The 18,798-nt window shown below is 40.5% G+C and overlaps 1 protein-coding gene across 6 annotated transcripts in view; it reads left to right on the plus strand.

Annotated features, from left to right (window-relative positions):
• ppp2r5eb (protein phosphatase 2, regulatory subunit B', epsilon isoform b) overlaps positions 1-18,798 on the plus strand; it is a 61,815-nt gene that overhangs the window by 39,356 nt on the left and 3,661 nt on the right. For all 6 annotated transcript variants that reach the window (XM_050062505.1, XM_050062506.1, XM_050062508.1 and 3 more), the window contains 10 exons: positions 5,083-5,279; positions 6,381-6,482; positions 9,357-9,449; positions 9,619-9,749; positions 13,060-13,119; positions 15,925-16,033; positions 17,177-17,230; positions 17,594-17,644; positions 17,745-17,864; positions 18,043-18,170. In XM_050062505.1, coding sequence (XP_049918462.1) covers positions 5,083-5,279; positions 6,381-6,482; positions 9,357-9,449; positions 9,619-9,749; positions 13,060-13,119; positions 15,925-16,033; positions 17,177-17,230; positions 17,594-17,644; positions 17,745-17,864; positions 18,043-18,170 — 1,045 coding nt within the window. The remainder of the gene's footprint in view (positions 1-5,082; positions 5,280-6,380; positions 6,483-9,356; positions 9,450-9,618; positions 9,750-13,059; positions 13,120-15,924; positions 16,034-17,176; positions 17,231-17,593; positions 17,645-17,744; positions 17,865-18,042; positions 18,171-18,798) is intronic.

Genomic DNA, 18,798 nt, shown 5'->3' on the forward strand with positions numbered 1-18,798 from the left:
CACACTTCACAATCCATCAGCATAGGGGTGTGTCATGGTGAAAAACAGACTGAGGAGGAGTGATAATATTTTTAACGCCATATCGCCTCACCCTAATGCATATGTGTTTACAGGCAAGAATACATACTCACATATAGACATACAACTGTGGTGTTATCTGTTTTGAGCAAACAGCATTTTTAAAATCCTCCGTTTTGATTTGTCTCTGGTATTTTATCATTACTTGATAGTTTTTAGCATTTTTGCATCTATTAGATTTCAGACAGTGTAGAGAAAGTGAACCTGGTGGGACAAAGTCCTGACTAAGGACTCTGTGGACAGTAGTTTGAAAGCAGAAATGTGGATGGTCGTTGATACATGAACTGCGTTTTCACAGTTTTCTGCATTTGCATAAGGTCTTCAAACAAACTAGGTTGTATAACACGTTGTCCAACCATGTTCTGAATGGCCTCACTGGAAGGTGGGAAGAAAAGGGGACAACTGGAAACACTTTCAGTCTCTTCTAGAAGGCACTCATGTTGTTGCGCTCATTTGTACACAACGAAACCTGACCAAAGTTGTGTAAAGAATAAAGAGAGAATCCTGGTCAATCACTGCTTAAAGCGGACGTGACTTTGTCTAATTGTTTATTCAGATGGTTTCAAGCATTTTGTATGAAAGCACACTGAAGCATTAAACCGCATCAAATGATTCGTTTGTCCAATCAGGGGCCTTGGAAACGCTGTAAACACAACAGTCTACAAACACAAAGCAAACAGTTTCTTATTTACACATTCAGCAGATGTAGAGCAACATTAGGAATAATCTGGAGGCCATCTGATGAATGGAAATCTAAGATGCACTCTCCTTTTTAGCTCTGGTTTTGGCCTCCACCAACTCCTGAGAAAAATATGTGGCTCTTTAGCTGCTAAATGCTCCACTTTCTTTACTGGCTGGTGTCTATATCTGTCTGTCTGCTGTTTGGTGTTGGGTACAAAAGTCACTTGGTTGTGGAAAAGATCATGTTTTGTCGTAAAATCCCTGGCTTTGGGGGCAGTGTCTCTGTAAACAACAACTGCTTTTTGTGGCACTGTCCCCAATAGGTTGCAACAAAGCACCTGTGTTGGGTGCTTAAAACGCCGCTGGAAACACAGCAATGACTCGCTACATCACAGCCGGTTTTGTTGTTTGTTGGTCTCGAGAAGTAGTTTGGCAAGTTTGGCCGAGGTTTCACATCATCCACTGTCCCTTTCACCTCCCAATGACAAAGTCAGCTCGTATACTACGTCACTCAAGAAATGTTGCTATGATACCTATGAAACATGCAAATGCAACACATTCGTGGTTTGCAGAAGCAACAATGCCATCATTGTCTTCTGGCGACTGGGCTGTGTACTCAGTTGATCCATTGTTAATACAGTAATATTGACTACAGCAGCTTTGACACTCGCTTCTGTTTCCTTATTATCACAGAATTTATGATGGTCTTATTCAGAACACTTAAAAAGACCAAGCAAGAAAAACTCTGAATATCTTGCTCAAGGACATGTAGACTTTGCAGCCACCTTAATATTCTGGTCAGCACTCTTTTTTTAGGTATTTGGAGCACTGAGTGATCATATCACATGCAGGGCAAAGAGGAACATGTTTGATCTTGTTGGCAGGTTAGCACTGAGGTATCCTCCACAGATTTTAGATTTTCTCTCCTGGTTGCATATGATTTAATATCTCAGCTTGAAATGAATAATTACGCTAAAAGTCAGCAGAGTTAAATTCATTTGCTCTGATAAATCACTGGGTATTGTGGGAGGAAGCTAGTTTGTGGAGCAGGGATTAAAGCCTGGCGAGCCCAGGACTCCTGCCAGTCAATCAGAGGTTTGGGTTTGTTTGTGACTGGCCTGGTTGGACTCGGCCTCAATGAGCTGAACTGAAGCAGGAGGCCAGCAGGTCGTGAGTAACTAGTGGCATTTGGATCAAAACGTTCGGAATAATCACTTTAAATGCGCTTGATGAGATCTGCTGAAGGTTGTTTCCCAGGATGGGAAACGGCACTTTCAGTTTGAATAGTCAGACCTTCAGGAAGAGGAGTTTGCTATTCATTTCTTACCAGCTGAATTTAATTTAATATAGGAAAAACTGGCCTGCAAAATCTTTATGTTGTGACGTAATGTTGATTTGACAAAATCTAAAATGAACCTTTTATGAAGTCTTGATTCTTTCTTCAACCACAAGCCATGTCTTGACTCATAAGTAGCCTGTGTTGTGACTTCTTAAAGGTTCATTTTGAAACTTGTCAAGTCAGGAAATCTTGGTAACCCCCTCCCAGACATGTCATAGTGAAAGACAGAAACACAGAACGTACTTCTCATTGGGCTCAAATTGTTACCTGCCACACATGAATGAATGAATGAATGAATGAGAAGAGTGCTAATGAGTTTAGCTTAGCTTCTCTTCCTGGCTCAAGGCCTTCCCGCTTAACTTTCAGGCCAAGAGCACAAAGCCAAACACCTTTCAGTCTCCCTGCAGCAGACACACACACACATAAAGCCTTACATGTAAATATGTTGTCTTACATTTGAGTTTATTGAATCCTAAAATGTAGAAATTATCCAGTGTTATTAATTAGAATAAGTAGATTTCTTCAGGTGTTTTATAGCCTCTAAACACCATTCTCATGATGTTTGACCCTACACATGTTGCCAGTCTATATGTATATGTTTTCCCCTCATATGCGACATGCTAACTTTATTATCATAACTAAATTAGCCTAGTGGCTAGCAGAGTGTCCTCTACTCATATGAAGCCAGGATTAATCACACACAGGACTTCAAATGCTGTGTTGTGGGGGCTTTATTGTCCTCACATTTTAAGTTTCTTATCTATGAAATAAAAGTAAATCAAAGCTTAATTTCCACTGAGGGAAATGATGGTTTGAACATTTTATCAACATCTAAAGCAACCACCAAACCAGAGTTATAATAATAAATAATACTGTTACACAGCTGTAGGGCTCCAGCTAACATTTATTTTCGTTATCCACTGATCTCCCGACTGTTTCCTCTTTTAATCAATGAATCATTTGATCTGTAATATGTCAGAAAATGGATTCCTAGAGCCCGGGGTAGTGTCTGTAAATGAATGAATCAACTAATCATTTTGCATGTTATGGAGAGGTGAAAAAGTCATTTCATTGTTACTTGAAAAGTTTCTCACCTTATTTATATGCCGTTTGTGACTCAACATGAAGTGCAGCCGAATTCAGAATGACAAACGAGCACTTTGAAGTGTAATTTGGGAGCACACTTCTCACACACACACACACCCAGTGCCACTGGTGTGCTGCCTTCGGAGCAGCTTATCTGTTACATAATAATGGCCCAGTCCTGCTGGGACAGGAACATCAGCTCTGGCGATCAGGGAAGAGCGTCGTGCTTCTCCCTGCAGGTCTGAACTCTGCGCGACCCTCCGCCATGTCTCTCACTGTGGGATCAGAATAAAGACACCTGCCGACTTGTTCTGCCTGTACATCCGTACGGTTTGTGACAGCTCAGCTGCTGAAACACTCACTGCTGGATAATGAGGGTGTTGTACTCACCCTCCCTGTACAGAGAGGCTTTGCAGAAAAGATGAATAAGTAAAAAGCTAACGCAGAGCAGGAAACTGTCTCTTTCTCCTGAGGTGTGCGTCTGTAGCATCCTTTGTGTTCAGCAACAAATGAGTGAAGTCCATACGTAAATACCTTTAGCTTAACTCGCATTTTTGGAAGTTGTAGTTTCTAAGATCTTACATTTATTTTTAGCTGTTGCGGCTATCCCTGCTCATGTTAACCACACAGTTCATCTTCTATTTATACCAAACAGACAGACCTTGCTGCTGCTGGAAGTGTGAAACATATCACTTACTGTGAATAATGGCGAGCATCTTCAAAACAAATTCATTATTGGCTTCTAAACGAGGAAAACAACTGGCTTTCTTTTTTCCTCTTTCACACAGTTGTTCTTCACTTAAGTTTACGCAGGAGTGTATGTTTCTTTAACTGAATATTTTACAATAAATACAATATTTCTTTTTTTCTTATTCTTTTATTTGTTTATTTTTTGGAAAATTTATTCTTTTCTTTTTTTTAGGAATTTGTAATGGCAGAATGATTATTTTTATTAGTAATAAAAATGTAGATTATTTTCAAGAACTAGATGTGTAAAAAATTATATATATAAGAAAGTTATCAATAAGTATTTATACTAGTAGCCCTGGATTATTTCTATTTTCAAACTAATAATTATTGTCCCTTAATTGTTTAGTTTTTTTTAATTGTCAGAAAAAATAAATTTACCAAAATGAAGATTATTTTCAAGGACTAGATGTATAAAATGAAGGAGAAAATTATCCATAAATATTGATAATGTTGGCACTGTATTATTTTATTTTCAATCAAACTATTAGTTATTTTCCCTTAATCGTTAAGTTTATAAAATTGTCAGAAAATAGAGCCCAGTGAGATGTTTTCAGATATTTTGTTTTGTGCGACCAACAGCCCAAAATCCAAAATTCTTAAATTAAATGTGGAGCTTTAAACTAAATCTCATTTACACAAGTGTCACCAAAGTTGCATAATGCCCTCACCTGTTGTCACATGAGTTCCATAATTGAGTCAGGTGACAACTGAGTAAACCACTCACTGAACGTGAGATGTGGTTGCAAGCTTCCCAAAAAGTCAGTCAAGATTTTGACAGTAGAAGAGACAACAACACATTGAGAAGAACAACATAACTCGTAAGAACAGTACAATAAAGCAACAATAAACTAATAAATAACTACGTGAATAGAGGAATTAAATGAATGACTTGCAATAGAAGTCCTTAGCTGCCATCGAACAAGTGACATTACAGTGTGTCCCAGACAATGTCCCACCAGGACGCCCCATGTCTCTGTTTTCAGTTCCACTGTCTTTATTCCACCTCTGTGATTCTGTGTTGTTGTGTGTTGCAGCTCTCTGACCTCTGTGGGAGTCAGGAACGGTCTGCATGGTTCACATTTATTTCTGCACCAATTAAACTGGCTCTCCTCTTCATCTCTCTCTTCCTCTTCCTCTCTCCCGTCCAGACGTGCCAGCGCCGGAGCAGCCGGAGCTGTTCCTGAAGAAGCTGCAGCAGTGCTGTACTGTCTTTGACTTCATGGACACGCTGTCGGACCTCAAGATGAAGGAGTACAAGCGCTCCACGCTCAACGAGCTGGTGGACTACGTGACCGTCAGCCGGGGCTACCTGACAGAGCAGGCCTACCCCGAGGTCGTCAAAATGGTGAGGAGGGAGGAGCGGGGATTTGCACTCAAAATGAAATACACCACAAGCTGGTTTTTACTCATTTGCAGCTTTTAAGTGCAAAAAAAAGTCACACTCAACTTCCTCCTGCAGATCTATAAACTCACCACACTCGGACTTGTACTCGGGTCCTGACCCATTTTCCACTCTCACTGTCTTGTGACCCTGATGTGCACACACACACACACACACGCACACTCATGTGAGTGTGTCCCAGAAGAAACCTCCTGCTACATAAAAAGGAAATAAAAACACAGCAGTCTCTAAGTAACACAAGCTCAATCATGCTGTGGCTGGTTTAACAGTCAGTTTTATTGTAAATATATTAACGTCACAATCTCCCCTCATCAGTATTGTAGATTTTTACGTCTTTCTGCACCACTTTAGAGAACAGCTCAAAATGCAAACACAACTGAGTGAACTCAGCAGCAGTGGAAAGGTCAATGTGTGCATGTAAACTAAGTGAATTACTACGAAAGCTATTATGGTAATATTGAAAACACAAATGACTAATGCCTGCAGTGTGCCTTTTTTCTATCAAAATAAGAGCATGAAGAGATTGTACTATAAACAAATATGGATTTTAATGAAAACATTTCTCTGAAAAGTAAATAGATTTTAGTCCTGTGAATGTTTCTCAGTGTTTTTTGTGTGTAGTCAATGTTGGATGTCCTGCAGGGACACAAAGCAGAGTTTTAGTGGCGTCACGATGGCATACAAAAACATTAAAATGATGTGTGCTGATGCAAATGTGCCAAATAAAGCGAAGATGCATCCTTGTAAATTGAAAATCTGTCAGGCTTTATGACAAAGGAGGAAAAAGGAAGATAAACTGGAGGAAAGCGTCTGTGTTCATGTTGCTCGCTAGGTACAGCTAACGTCTGTACAGTGGGTTTACTGTTTGCTTGTAGTGAATGAACACAGGCAGCACACACAGTTCAGAGGATACATTTGCATAAAAAGTCATCTTAAGGGTGCTGTTAAGGTCCACAGCACCACACATACTAAGTTCTCAGCTGAAAGCACTCATATCTCAGTTGTATTCAAGCTGATATTTCCATCTTTGTGTTTTTGTCTCAGGTGTCTCACAACATATTCCGGACCCTTCCGCCCAGTGACAGTAACGAGTTTGACCCAGAGGAAGACGAGCCCACGCTTGAGGCCTCCTGGCCACACTTACAGGTAAACACTGCTCCAGGAGTGTGTTTGTGTATTCACTAATTAACACCTTGTATCTTGTTTAATTGGTACACAAAACAGACAATGGAGCTACATCTGTCTGCCCAACATTTCTGTGCAGTGTTTCTGGCTATAGCGTGGGTTGCCAGATACTTTCGGTGAGCCCAACTTTAAGTTTAACTCTACAGACACCATGGTACAAAACCTTGCAACCCTCTGATGATCATATCTACAACCCTGATAAAGGCACACAATCTCTGCACCCTGCTGTTGGTTGTCAAGGAATAGTTCCACGATTTAACTCCCCCTAAAATCCCAAATTGTCTTTTTACATTTCTGTTTGTGTATCGATTCAACAAACAACACACAGCGTGTTTATTTGTGAACTTAAAAATTGTTTGTAGGCCCATTTTTGTCAGACAGAGCCAGGCTCACTTCCAGTCTTTATGCTAAGCTAGGCACAAGAGTGGGATAGATTTTCTGTCCCCAAAATGTTGAATTACTTGAGAGACATCAGTATCATTGGCTGGTCAGGTGGGTTTTGTTTCGGGTCCAGTTTTGGGTCCATGTCTAGAGCCAGGCTCTCTGGTCTCTCATCTCCCCTCCTCCTTCTCTGTGTGCCTGCTGCCCAGGACTCCTTTAGAAATGAGATGCAAATCTCAAGGAGAAGCTTCCTGGTAAAACCTTTTTTTTTTCTTTTTTGTTTTGTCTCATTTGCCTGATTTTTCCAAAATCATAAACAACTTTCTCCCCCCAATCAAAATCCCTTTATTTACCCACGTCCTGGCCAATCCAAACATTTTTTATGCCATCTTGCTGCGCCGCCATTACTGCGGTGGTAAGTCATAGTGACTTGTCTGCTGCTGCCTTCTCGTAGTGACAGCAGCATGGGTAGATGAATTGTTTTTAACAGCTGCTGTCAATAAGAGCAACCACAACGCATGTGGCTGAGAGTCACTCAACGCGCTTACTTGTTTAACACCATTGTATGTGTTCTGTTTGTGATACCAAAGTGTTTACTTTGTGGTTGTTAGGTTGCAATAGTCAGAGCAGTTAATGTTATAGGCTATAGATTAACACCACATGTATTTAGTTGAATTATTTATTCTGTGGGACCACCTCAGCCTTTGGACTGTAATGTTAGCCCACTAAGCATTGTTAACTGAGGGTACTTGTTTGATCATGTTTGATGAATAGAGACTGACGGCTGTTAACCAAAAGCTACATCGGGGCTCAGTAAGGATTGCCTGAAGCAAGTAAAATGCCACATCTGGCAAGTAAATCTAGAAACTCGCCCGATTAGCAAGTGGTAAAAAAGAATTAAACACATCGTTTTTACCGGAACTGAAGATGAAGCTCAGGAGTGAACCATCTTGCTTCTTTCTCAACTCCGTTGACAGTTGTGTGTGCAGTACCGATTGGGCACTCACGAAAAAATGCTGGTGGGTTAAGACAAAGTTTATGAGTAGGGATGCACGACATTGGGTTTTTTGCAGATATCTGAAATGCTGATATACACCACCTACATGACTGATAACCAATATCGATATATCCACTTTTTTCCCCACCTAATTTTAGTCATCATCAAGTCTCTTCTGTAGTGAACTAACATCATATTATACATGCATACTCTTATCATGATGGCCCTTCAGCAGATGGAGACGTGAAATACAATGTTTTTCAATGTATGTGATATTCATTCATTGTGCAAAGTGAGAAAAAGCATGTTGGCTGAAAGCTGATATTGGCCGATACTAATGACGTTCCAGTATTATTGTGCATCCCTATTTATGAGCTAAAATGCAAGGGAAGTGATTCAGTCTTCCTGGAAACGAGAGTTTAGTTGGTCGATGTTCAGGGTTGGAAATGAGCACCAGTCGCCAGCCAAATGCTGCTAAAATATGCACGTGGCTGCCAGATTTGCTTTACTCACCAGCCAAAAAACAATGGTAATCTACTGAGTAGCAGGTAGATTTTGGAATTCACCAGCCACAGTGGCAGTTTGACAAAAAGTTGATTTTCAGCCCTTGTGGCGTTATTTGTGGGCATAACTATGTGTTGTACATTTTGCTGCAAGTTAGAGAGCAAGGCAGTTAAAATGGTGTCTCTTTGCAAAGGCACATGTATTTTGTTAATTGATAACCACTAATAAATTAAGTTATTTGTATAGGGGCAAGTAAAAATTGAGTGGATTACTGACCCACTTACCCGATTTTGAAAGTGAAAAAACATTACCGCTGGACCCTGCACTGTGCTGTTGTTACTGGGAACAAAGTCCTTTGAACCACTTCTAGCGAAGAACCTGGTCCTCTGCACGCCCAGGGATTCTGTGTAAAGTGTATGGTCTCAAACAGGAAGTAAAGCTCTTTCCGAAGTTGAAGTTTGCAGAAGTCAATTTTGAAGTCAATAGTAGGAATTCGTGCACTTCTTCAGCATGAGTTCAAGCATGCATGTGTTGCAGGGAGACACCACCGCAATAATGGTGACCTGTTTACTTCTTTCATGTATACCCTCCTTGCAAAGAACCTTTTGTGACCTTTTGACCTTTCCCTTTAATCCAGTCCCGTCCCCATGTTTACAGGGGCAGTTTAAGGGCTCTCATTTCTCAGAGGAACAGTTTTTGGATTTCTCTCGTCTTTTTTTATCAGCTTGTTGTTGTACAGCGGGAAGTTTGGCTCTAATTTGTGTCCAAAGTTAATCAAGAGTTCTTACTAAGTGAATTTAAAACTCAACACACACAAACTGCAGCCAGTCTTCCTGCACAGCAGCTGATCGACACTAAACGGTGGAATTTTTTATTGTTTTAACAACTATCTCTCCCTCTCTGTCCCTCCCACATCCATCCATCCACCCTTTTTCTCCTGCCCCTCTCTCCAGTTGGTATACGAGTTCTTCATCCGGTTCTTGGAGAGTCAGGAATTCCAGCCCAGCATTGCCAAAAAGTACATAGACCAGAAGTTTGTCCTACAGGTGAGTCACTGAGTCAGTCTGCGAGTAAGCAGCTTCAAATGTCTTCTGTAGACCCATCTCACAAGTTTTTTCCTCCCCGCTGTCCTGTCTGTCTCTTTGCTTCAATGCTTTCCTGTCGTCTCTCTGTCTGATTTTCCTTCGTCTGTCTGTATCCCTTCCCTCTGTACAGCTCTTGGAGTTGTTTGACAGCGAGGATCCTCGGGAGAGAGACTACCTGAAGACAGTCTTGCATAGAATCTACGGCAAATTCCTGGGTCTGAGGGCTTTTATACGAAAACAGATCAATAATATTTTTCTACGGTGAGTCGACATCAGTTCTTCAAACGTATAAGTGTCTGCTCCTAATGTATTTACACCATACAAATGAGAGGATTCTCTGCACCATGTTTATCCTTTTTAATTAGCCTGACACATTCTAGCCAAGTCCTTTTTCCCCTTCAGTTTCCAGTGTGCAATAGGTGATACTTCAAAGCTGCTTACACAATGACATCATGGGTGATTTAAAGGAAAGTTGATTCAGACAATAGGGTTGAAGGTTTTCCTGTGACTGAATCATTACTTTCCAAGGAATGTTAGTTTTGTACTGGGATTCTTGGGAATTCTTGTCACAAATTATAACACAAAACTAAGCATAGTGAAACAGCAGAAATTCAACTCTAATTCTCACAAACAATTCTTCTTAAAAGTACACTGTGTTCAAGGCTAAAAACAAAAATCAACATAAAACAAATCAAAATCTGTCACATGCAATCATTTTAATGTGTAATTTCTGCGGTTTGAAGTTCTCAGTAGGGCTGCCCCCGGCTAAGAAGTTTCCTAGTCGACCAATAGTCGTCATTTAGGGCCATTAGTCCACTAGTCGCCTGCATGTTTACAAGTGCACGTCACACACTGAGCGAGCCGCCTGTTAATGACGCTGTGGGCTAATGGGCATGTAGCTACTTCCATGTTTCAGATGATACGTCATGTTTGTAGTCGACCAATGAAGATGAGTTTACATATCACCTTGGGTTCGTCCTTCACCTTCTCAAAATGATCCCACACTTTGGATTTCCTGCCCGACATGTTATTAACTAGCCTGTGGAGTAACCGCAGGTACCAGCCCTGGAAATTAACCTGGCTCCTGTCTGACTGCTGAGCGTGGCCACTTCCTGTGTCTGTCCTTTCAAATTAAATTCCCACATGGTCCAGTCACATAAGTTTTGATTTATTTTGACAAGGGGCAGCTCCCAATAGTTACACATTTGGTGTCTTTTTTTTTCTTTCCCTGCGACTAAGCAAGCAACGAAATCTTGCCGACTAATGAACTTTCTGGTTGACTAATGTTTGGTGGACTATTAGGGGGCAGCCCTAAGTCTCATACATAGCTGTAGTGTTTGTGTGATACACGCACTCTGCTTTGTTCACATACTCTGGGGATTGACAAAGGTGTCTGTGTTGCAGAACATACAGTATTCTTCAGTCTGCGAATGCACACAGACACAGTTACACACATGCTTAAAGGGCAGCTCTATTTTTTTTTTGTATCATTCTGTGGTTTCACCGTAGTGTTCCTTATGTATTCAAATCCTTTTACCCACAAGACCTGATGTAGGTTTCTGCATAATGATGTTGCTACATATAAACCCATGTACTGCTGTGGACACCAAGGTAGTTTGGGTTTGAAAGTCACACACCAACACAAAGAAACTAACTGACAAGTCAAGTCAGCAGTAGACCAGCAACGTCCATCTGCTGTGTGGTAAAATGACTGTTTTGTCAAAGGAGTCTGGTGACTCTGAAGAGGGTGAAGCAGGAAAATAATCAAAATATAGCATACAGTTTAACTGATATTGCTTCTTTTAGGTGGCTAAAATATGTTTTGCTGCTGTCCCCGTCCACAGCCACCAGACTCATTTGACACAAACAGTCATTTTACCCCACAGTACACAAAAGAGTTGCTGGTCCACTACTGCTTCTGATCGGTGTCCACAGCAGTACGTTGCTTAGGTCATGCGGCGTTAACTCCTGCCTGCTTCTCCAAACTGGGGGCGTGCTGTTCATCATGTACTTCACACTGACTATGGAGCTATAAATGTGTCTATACATAGTGCTGGGCATTCCCATGTGATAGGAGTTTCTCATATACTACAGCTCGCTAGCTAGCCAGTTAGCATAACAGTCTGTTGGCAGCTGGGAGAGGCTGTGTTGCTGCAGAACATTCAAATCAGAAAAGAAAGATTGAAGATGGAGATGGAGACCAGAGAGGCACCAGAAGAACTTGTGCCGAGAGAGAAGCTGTGTCTGCTGTTGGGAGGCTTTTTTGTTTTTAAAAAATCTGATTGAGGGAGCCCTGAAGGCGGGGAAAAACACTTCAAAGACCACACTATGGAGCTCACCGCTAACGTTAGCCTGCAGCTGCACTCTTCCAGACACCGTGGTAACTGCGGGAGACGGAGATGACGGAGAAATAACAGAACTGGAAAATCCTTCTGCTTCCCTCAAGTCAGCTGTATGACAACATGTTGCCTTCCTCATGAGTTATGTAAACAACGAGCACGTCGTCACAGAAAAACTACAGTCTGCAGGCTACGCTAGAGAAGGGAAGTCAAAATAAGCTTTTGCAGAACAGGAAACTCAAGCTGTTGTTGTTAATTACTCTGTGTCACCTGTACAGTATTTTGCTGCCTGTTAAAGAGTTGCAGCAAGTGTATCAGCTCTGCACAGGTATGACGGTATATGAAGAACTTGTATCATGTGGGAAAGCCGGGATACTGCCCAGCACTAGTCATACAGTACAGATATGGTGTTATATTGATCTCAGTGTGTCTTCACCTGGTTAAATAAAGGTTTAACAATAATAACTTTGCACCATGTTCCACCTCCAAGCTCAAAACTTCTAAACTAACACTTTCCTCTCGCTCCATGACTCTGACATCAAATGGAGTGTGTTTGGGTGACAGAGGAGCATCAGCGCTGTAACCTACGCCTCTGCTTTTGCTAACGGCTGAGTGGGCGTTTTCATTTGAACAACACGGAAAAGAATGCAGGTGGACACACCCTTTAAGATATGAGATAAAATATCTAGAGAACGGAAACACCCTAACAGATTCCCAAGACTTTCCCATCCCATTTACAATGTCTGTGAACACAATTCCTCTGGTCTTTTTTCCACTGATATTCTTTCACTGTTTTTAAAAACTAAATGATTGCATGATCAGTAGAAGGGAGACAATTACGTCATCCCTAGCTGGTGAAATTTATTCACAGATTTAACAGTGTACACCACCATATTCTCAGCTAACTGAATATCAGAAAACATAAGGTCGAGAAATTTTGTTTCCTACGTCAACTTTGCATTTTACAACCCCTCTGATGTTCTCTCAGTGGTTTCTATAGACTGCAGCGTCGACACAGACTTAAACACACATGGACTTCATGTCCTCCCACAAATGATTTCCTGGTGTCCCTCTGCCAACCATTTATAGTCCTCAGTGGATAATTTCATTTACAGATCATCTGGTTTTTGCCGTCTCTGCTCATTTGTAGTAGTTGTTTAACTTGAGTCTCATTTCTGTCTCCTGTCTTTTGTCTCCTCTTCCCTCTGCCTCCCTCTCTGTCTGCTCCGCAGTTTTGTTTATGAGACGGAGCACTTCAACGGGGTGGCTGAGTTGCTGGAGATCCTGGGGAGGTATGTGGAGGCCTCCGACCCTCAGACGCACATTTACACTCTTCTCTGTTAGCTGATGCTTTTAGCCAGAGACCTGAGCGCACCAGCAGAACTGAGCTCAACCCTGATAGCTGCCTGTTTTTGTTTAGTCACAACAATATGCGCATGATTTTATCTTTATCCTAATCATGCACCCTCATGGAGATAAAGATCTTTTTACCCAGAGAAACCCCAGAATATAAAAGATGGAAATGATGAAACTTAAAATCTTGTGTTTATGGAGCCAAATCAGAGTAGAGATGTAAAGTTCAGGGAAGAGTCAGGAGCAGAGTTAGACTTGCAGATAAGGAATAAATTAATCCTCTCGGCTCCACAGTCTTTTTAATCCATAAAAATAAGACCTGATTTACACACACAGTTTATCAGCTTCGTGTCAGGAGTTGTTTGGGTTCAACATGCAGACAGGGTTGAGGGTGATTCCCTGAGACTGATCACAGTTGCTGCTTATATCTTTGATAAATGAGATACGTGTAAAATGTAGCTACATAATCTGCGTACAGCTTCTTCTGTGCTCGTGAGTATCTGATATAATGTTTAGCCACACTCACTGACGATTTGGGGATTTAAACTAAGGTCCATAGTCCTGAGGAGATTCAGAATAAGACAAAACCACAGGCCAGTTGGTCCCTTAGTTGGATTAAAATTAACTAATGATCTCTCTGATAATCATTTTTTACTTTACTTTTAAACTATACTTAGTTTATTTCCTGACACAGAGCAAGGAAGTTAAAAAGAGGAGAAGTTATATCATGTCATATCATCGGGGTACAACACGTGCACCTTTGTGGGGAGGTGCACGTCAGGCTTCGGCGTAGGGTACAGTGTCGATTTGACGCAGAAGTATAAATTCTCCTCAAAGCGTCTGCAGTCGGCCTTGGGTTGTAATAAATTTATTACAAACAAATAAAGATATGGGCGAGAACACAATTCCTCAATTATTGCCGCCACCCACTCTGGTATACCCAAAAACTTCTGTCAGGCCAAGCACACACAAGGAGGCTAAAGAAGAGCACCCAAAAAGCACCTGAGCGAACACTTTCCCTTTATTTCCAGTGCCATCTGCTGTGACCTTCCAACGTCACAGCAGAGGATATTTCTTCCTCTTCAGGTGTCTTCAAAGTGATTTAAATAAAACATCCTGAAGAGACAGAATGAATCACTCATTTGTTGAAGTTCTCACAAACACAGCTGTGGTGATGTGACATGACTTTGTCAAGGTTTCTGGAGTTCCTTAAAATAGTGTAAAATGTTTTGAATTCACTTTCATAAATATTGCGCCTCAGAAGTCATTAAATAGTCTTGAGGTCTTAATTGCCACAAACATTTCTTTTTGGCCAGAATGAGTCAAACTCTTCTGACTGAAAGTTTACACTCCTGATGTTACAATTCTTTAAACCTACCATTGAACCTCATGCTGTCTTTTTATGTCATACTTGCACTTACCTGCTTTATTTGGCAGCTTTATTTGTATAGCACATTTCATACACCAGGGCAACTCAAAGTGCTTTACAGAGCAATAAAATATGAAACATGCAGAAAAGAGTAAAGAGAAAAAAGATATACAAGGTACTAAATGATTTACAATTTTAAAAAATATCACAATTTAGAAAAAGGAAAGTGCAGACAAGAGGTGCAAAGATAAAAATATTATTTTAAACGATTGAAAATTGAGTTTAAAGATAAATTTAGCTTTAAAATAAGCAACTTTAAGTAAGTTTAAAACCTACCTCTGCACAGGACCACAGGTAAACTACCTACCTTTATACTTACCTTCAATGCTTAAATAAGAAAAAGATTATTTGTCCAGAAATACATCTTGAATTTGGATTAAAAAAAAAAATCTTGACAAGGGCTTAAAAGGCGTTAAATTTAAGTGTCTGATACTTGGAGACATTTTTTTTTTCTCAGGATTCACATACCAAAAGTTTGGGAAGCTCTTTCCTCTGGGAGAAGAGAGTGGCATAAAACCAGATGTAGAATATGAGGAGTCTGATTTTGACATTTCTGAAACTTTAATTGCCAAATATGGAAACTGAAAATGAAGGTCAGTGTGAGCCTGAGCCAAAATAACAAACCAAACAGTCCTGGCTAAAAATAAATCACTAAATGAAAGACCAAAGAAAAAGTAAAGTTACAAAACTAAACCTCACTACCCCCAAAAAACAGGAGACAAAATTTAGGATCTTCCCTTAAGACTTTCCTGGTGAGTACTTAGCTTAAAAATAATAACTCAGATTACTTGACTGACAAATTTAACAGCTTAATCTCTCTGACATTTAACTGGCAACAAGTTACAATATAGATATGGACTGATCTACACAAACACTGTGGCACAAATGGCTTAAACACTATCAGTGTCAGAGATCAGGTCCCCAGATTTTAATGTGTGTTAAATTTGTAGACTAAATGTTGATTTAATTAACCTACCAATGATAGGTTCAGTCTGTTTTACAGTTTGTCCTTCCACTAAAAGCTCCTTCTGAAACAATAAGTTGTAGACAGACCCAGTGGAGGATTGTGGTTGTTATTTGTGAGTCTGGAGTTTAAAGAAGAGTCACGTCTGAAGCCTGAAGGTTGGAGCAGCAGTTACATCTCTTTATTTCTCCTCCGGCTCCATCCTCCGAATAAACAGTCTTTTTTTTTGTTGTCTGCTGCTCATTGATCTTCCACTTGCTTTCAGAGGGTCACAATGAAACTCTTTCATGTGTTCATGTTTAATTTATGTTTATTTTTTTCTGTCTCCCGTCTCCTCTCTGTCTCTCTCAGTATAATCAATGGTTTCGCTCTGCCACTGAAAGCGGAGCATAAACAGTTTCTGGTCAAAGTGTTGATCCCCCTCCACACTGTCAGGAGTCTGTCCCTCTTCCACGCACAGGTAATGTTTGTGTGTTTTTGTGTAAAGTTGCTTCCTGGTAACAGTCATAGTATTTCTTCTGCGTGAGCCACATAGCAGCTGAAACTTTACAGACTGGTTTAACAAAACTGCTCCTTCAGTTTATTAATGTCAAGATTTTAAACAAAGAGCATTAATGCCTTTACTCATTGGGGCTTTTTTTTGTGTGTGTGTGCGTGTGATTAATTTGCATGTCAGTATATTTTTTGAACTCGTTTTTGTCGAGTACTTTGACACAGATCATGAATATTAGGCAACAGAAAGTGACCTCTTTTCTTACGGAACAAGGTTGAAAAATCCAAAATTACAAACACTTATATGCATCGGTGAATTTAAGGGCATCATAAAGAATGTGGTGACAGAGACATGTGCTTGTTTCTCTTGAGAGGTCACTATGTTTAAATAGCTGTTGATTTAATTGTGGATTTTTGTATTATATGTTGTATTTGTTGCATTTATATGTGTTCTGATTGGCTGCTACCTCGGCCAGTTCTCTCTTGTAAATTTTCAATCTCAATAAGACTTCCTGGTTGAATAATAGTTAAATAACAATAAAAACCCTAGACATTTACACTGCGTAATTATGTAGCAGAGGAACCTCAAATTCACCCAGAGCATTTCGCTGAAAGGAAACTCAATGAAATATTTAGCAGTAGCTCAAGCTATACAACAAGTCAATACGATTCCTGTAATTGTGGCAATTTCGCATCACTGCAGGTGAATTATTTTATGTTTGCATCAAAACCTTTTACTGAACAAGTGTCACAGCTGTTGTAAATTCATACTGCTGCTGGTGTGCATAGTTTGATGCAGAAATATTTGCAGGTGAGGGTTTAGTTTTAGCCCCCTGCCTGTAAAAGCGGAAACGCTTCTAGGAACTTTTCAAATGTTAAAATCTGAAGTAAGATGCGAAAATTACGAACTCAAACTTTGGCATTTGAGCTTCTGCCCTGCCAGAAAATACAGAGGCAGGTGTGGGAGATGTCATTAAGTTTGCTGACAAATGTGGCAGGTTAAAATGTTTTTTGTTTTTTTTTAACAGCAGTTCCAGTTTTGGTTTATCTGAGCTGCTGATGTAACATGAGCTAAAGTGCGGTCTAACATGGTTCTCCTCTCTTCCTACAGTTGGCGTATTGCATTGTACAGTTCCTAGAGAAAGACCCAACATTAACAGAACCAGTAAGTGTCCACCAACACCAACAGTAAGACATCTGTCATTTGACTGTGTTATATAATCTTAACACAGAGCATTTATTCTCTGTCCCCTTTAGAAAGTTTCTCTGTCATTCAAAGTTGAACAGTCATGTTAAATTAATCAGTTACTGCCACAGTGAATTTATCTGAAGTCGATCTTTTGTGTGACGGCAGTTTTTCTTACTGAATTTTATACCTGTGCTGCTACATTTTCCACTTGTCCTGCAACTTTATTGTCACTACAGCAGATAACTGAGGTGTAGGTTGATCAGAGAAGGTGCAGAAAGCGCCTCATGTAGGTGAAAGGAGGAGTTTTAACAGTCAGTGTCTGTGTCTCTTCCTCCTCAGGTCATCAGAGGCTTACTGAAATTCTGGCCAAAAACCTGCAGTCAAAAAGAGGTGAGGCTCATTTCATATTGTTTGAAGTGTGTGTGTATGAACTCTGTGTGTTTGTGTGTCTGTGTGTGTAGTAACATTTCCCTCATGTGCTGTGGTGCAGGTGATGTTTCTAGGGGAGCTGGAGGAGATCCTGGACGTTATTGAACCCACACAGTTCGTCAAGATCCAGGAGCCGCTCTTCAAACAGATCTCCAGATGTGTCTCCAGCCCACATTTCCAGGTCAGGGACCATCCATCCGAAACATTCAGGACTTTGTGATGCAGTTTGGTTTAAGGGGAACACTTAAAACTTTTAAAGCTTTTCTATATAAAAAGATATTTGGAAATTTGAGGGGAACACTTGAGATTAAAAAGTGAAACAGAGCGTTGAGTGTTTGTGTTTGTCTCCTTGGCCTCAGGTTGCAGAGCGAGCTCTGTACTACTGGAACAACGAGTACATCATGAGTCTGATCGAGGAGAACTCCAGCGTCATCCTGCCCATCATGTTTGCCAGCCTCTACAGGATCTCCAAAGAGCACTGGAACCCGTGAGTGACTTTACAAAAACCTCTGCTTCAGCTCGTTCCTTTCAGTTTTTATAAATGTTCAACAAGAAACATCCACATTCTTTTAGTTTGTTTAAGATGATTTTCACCCTGATTTTTTGTTCACACACTGAGTCACGTGGTGTCTTTGGATTTTTGCTGATTCTTGCAGCTCACTCAGTTTTTCCCGTTTTTCTCACGACTGTGTTTTAACTAATGTACACACTCAGCTGTTTCCACCACTTGAGAAGACTGTTTGCTGTAAACAATTTCACGGGTTCAGTTCCAGCCCACAGCCCTTTGCTGTATGTGAGAATTATTTTAGGGGATTGAAGTCCTGTCGCTCCGTTCTTTCTCCTGATGGAAAAATATTTGGACATTGTGCAACTTGAACATAATAATAAAAAATATAAAATCATACATTAATTTGAAAGCATCATTTCCATCAGACCTTAAAGGGAAATTTCGGTTTATTTCAACCTGTCTCCTATCATCCTAAATTTGTTTCAAGTGACTAGTGACATAAAAATAACAGTTAGCATGTTAGCCGTTAGCCTAGATACAGCCGGGGCGCATAGTAGCGTCAGACCTGTTAAAACGTAAGTGAACGGGCAACCTTCAAGTGCAAAGT

Source organism: Epinephelus moara, chromosome 14 (assembly GCF_006386435.1).
Source record: "Epinephelus moara isolate mb chromosome 14, YSFRI_EMoa_1.0, whole genome shotgun sequence".
Lineage (NCBI taxonomy): Eukaryota > Metazoa > Chordata > Actinopteri > Perciformes > Serranidae > Epinephelus > Epinephelus moara.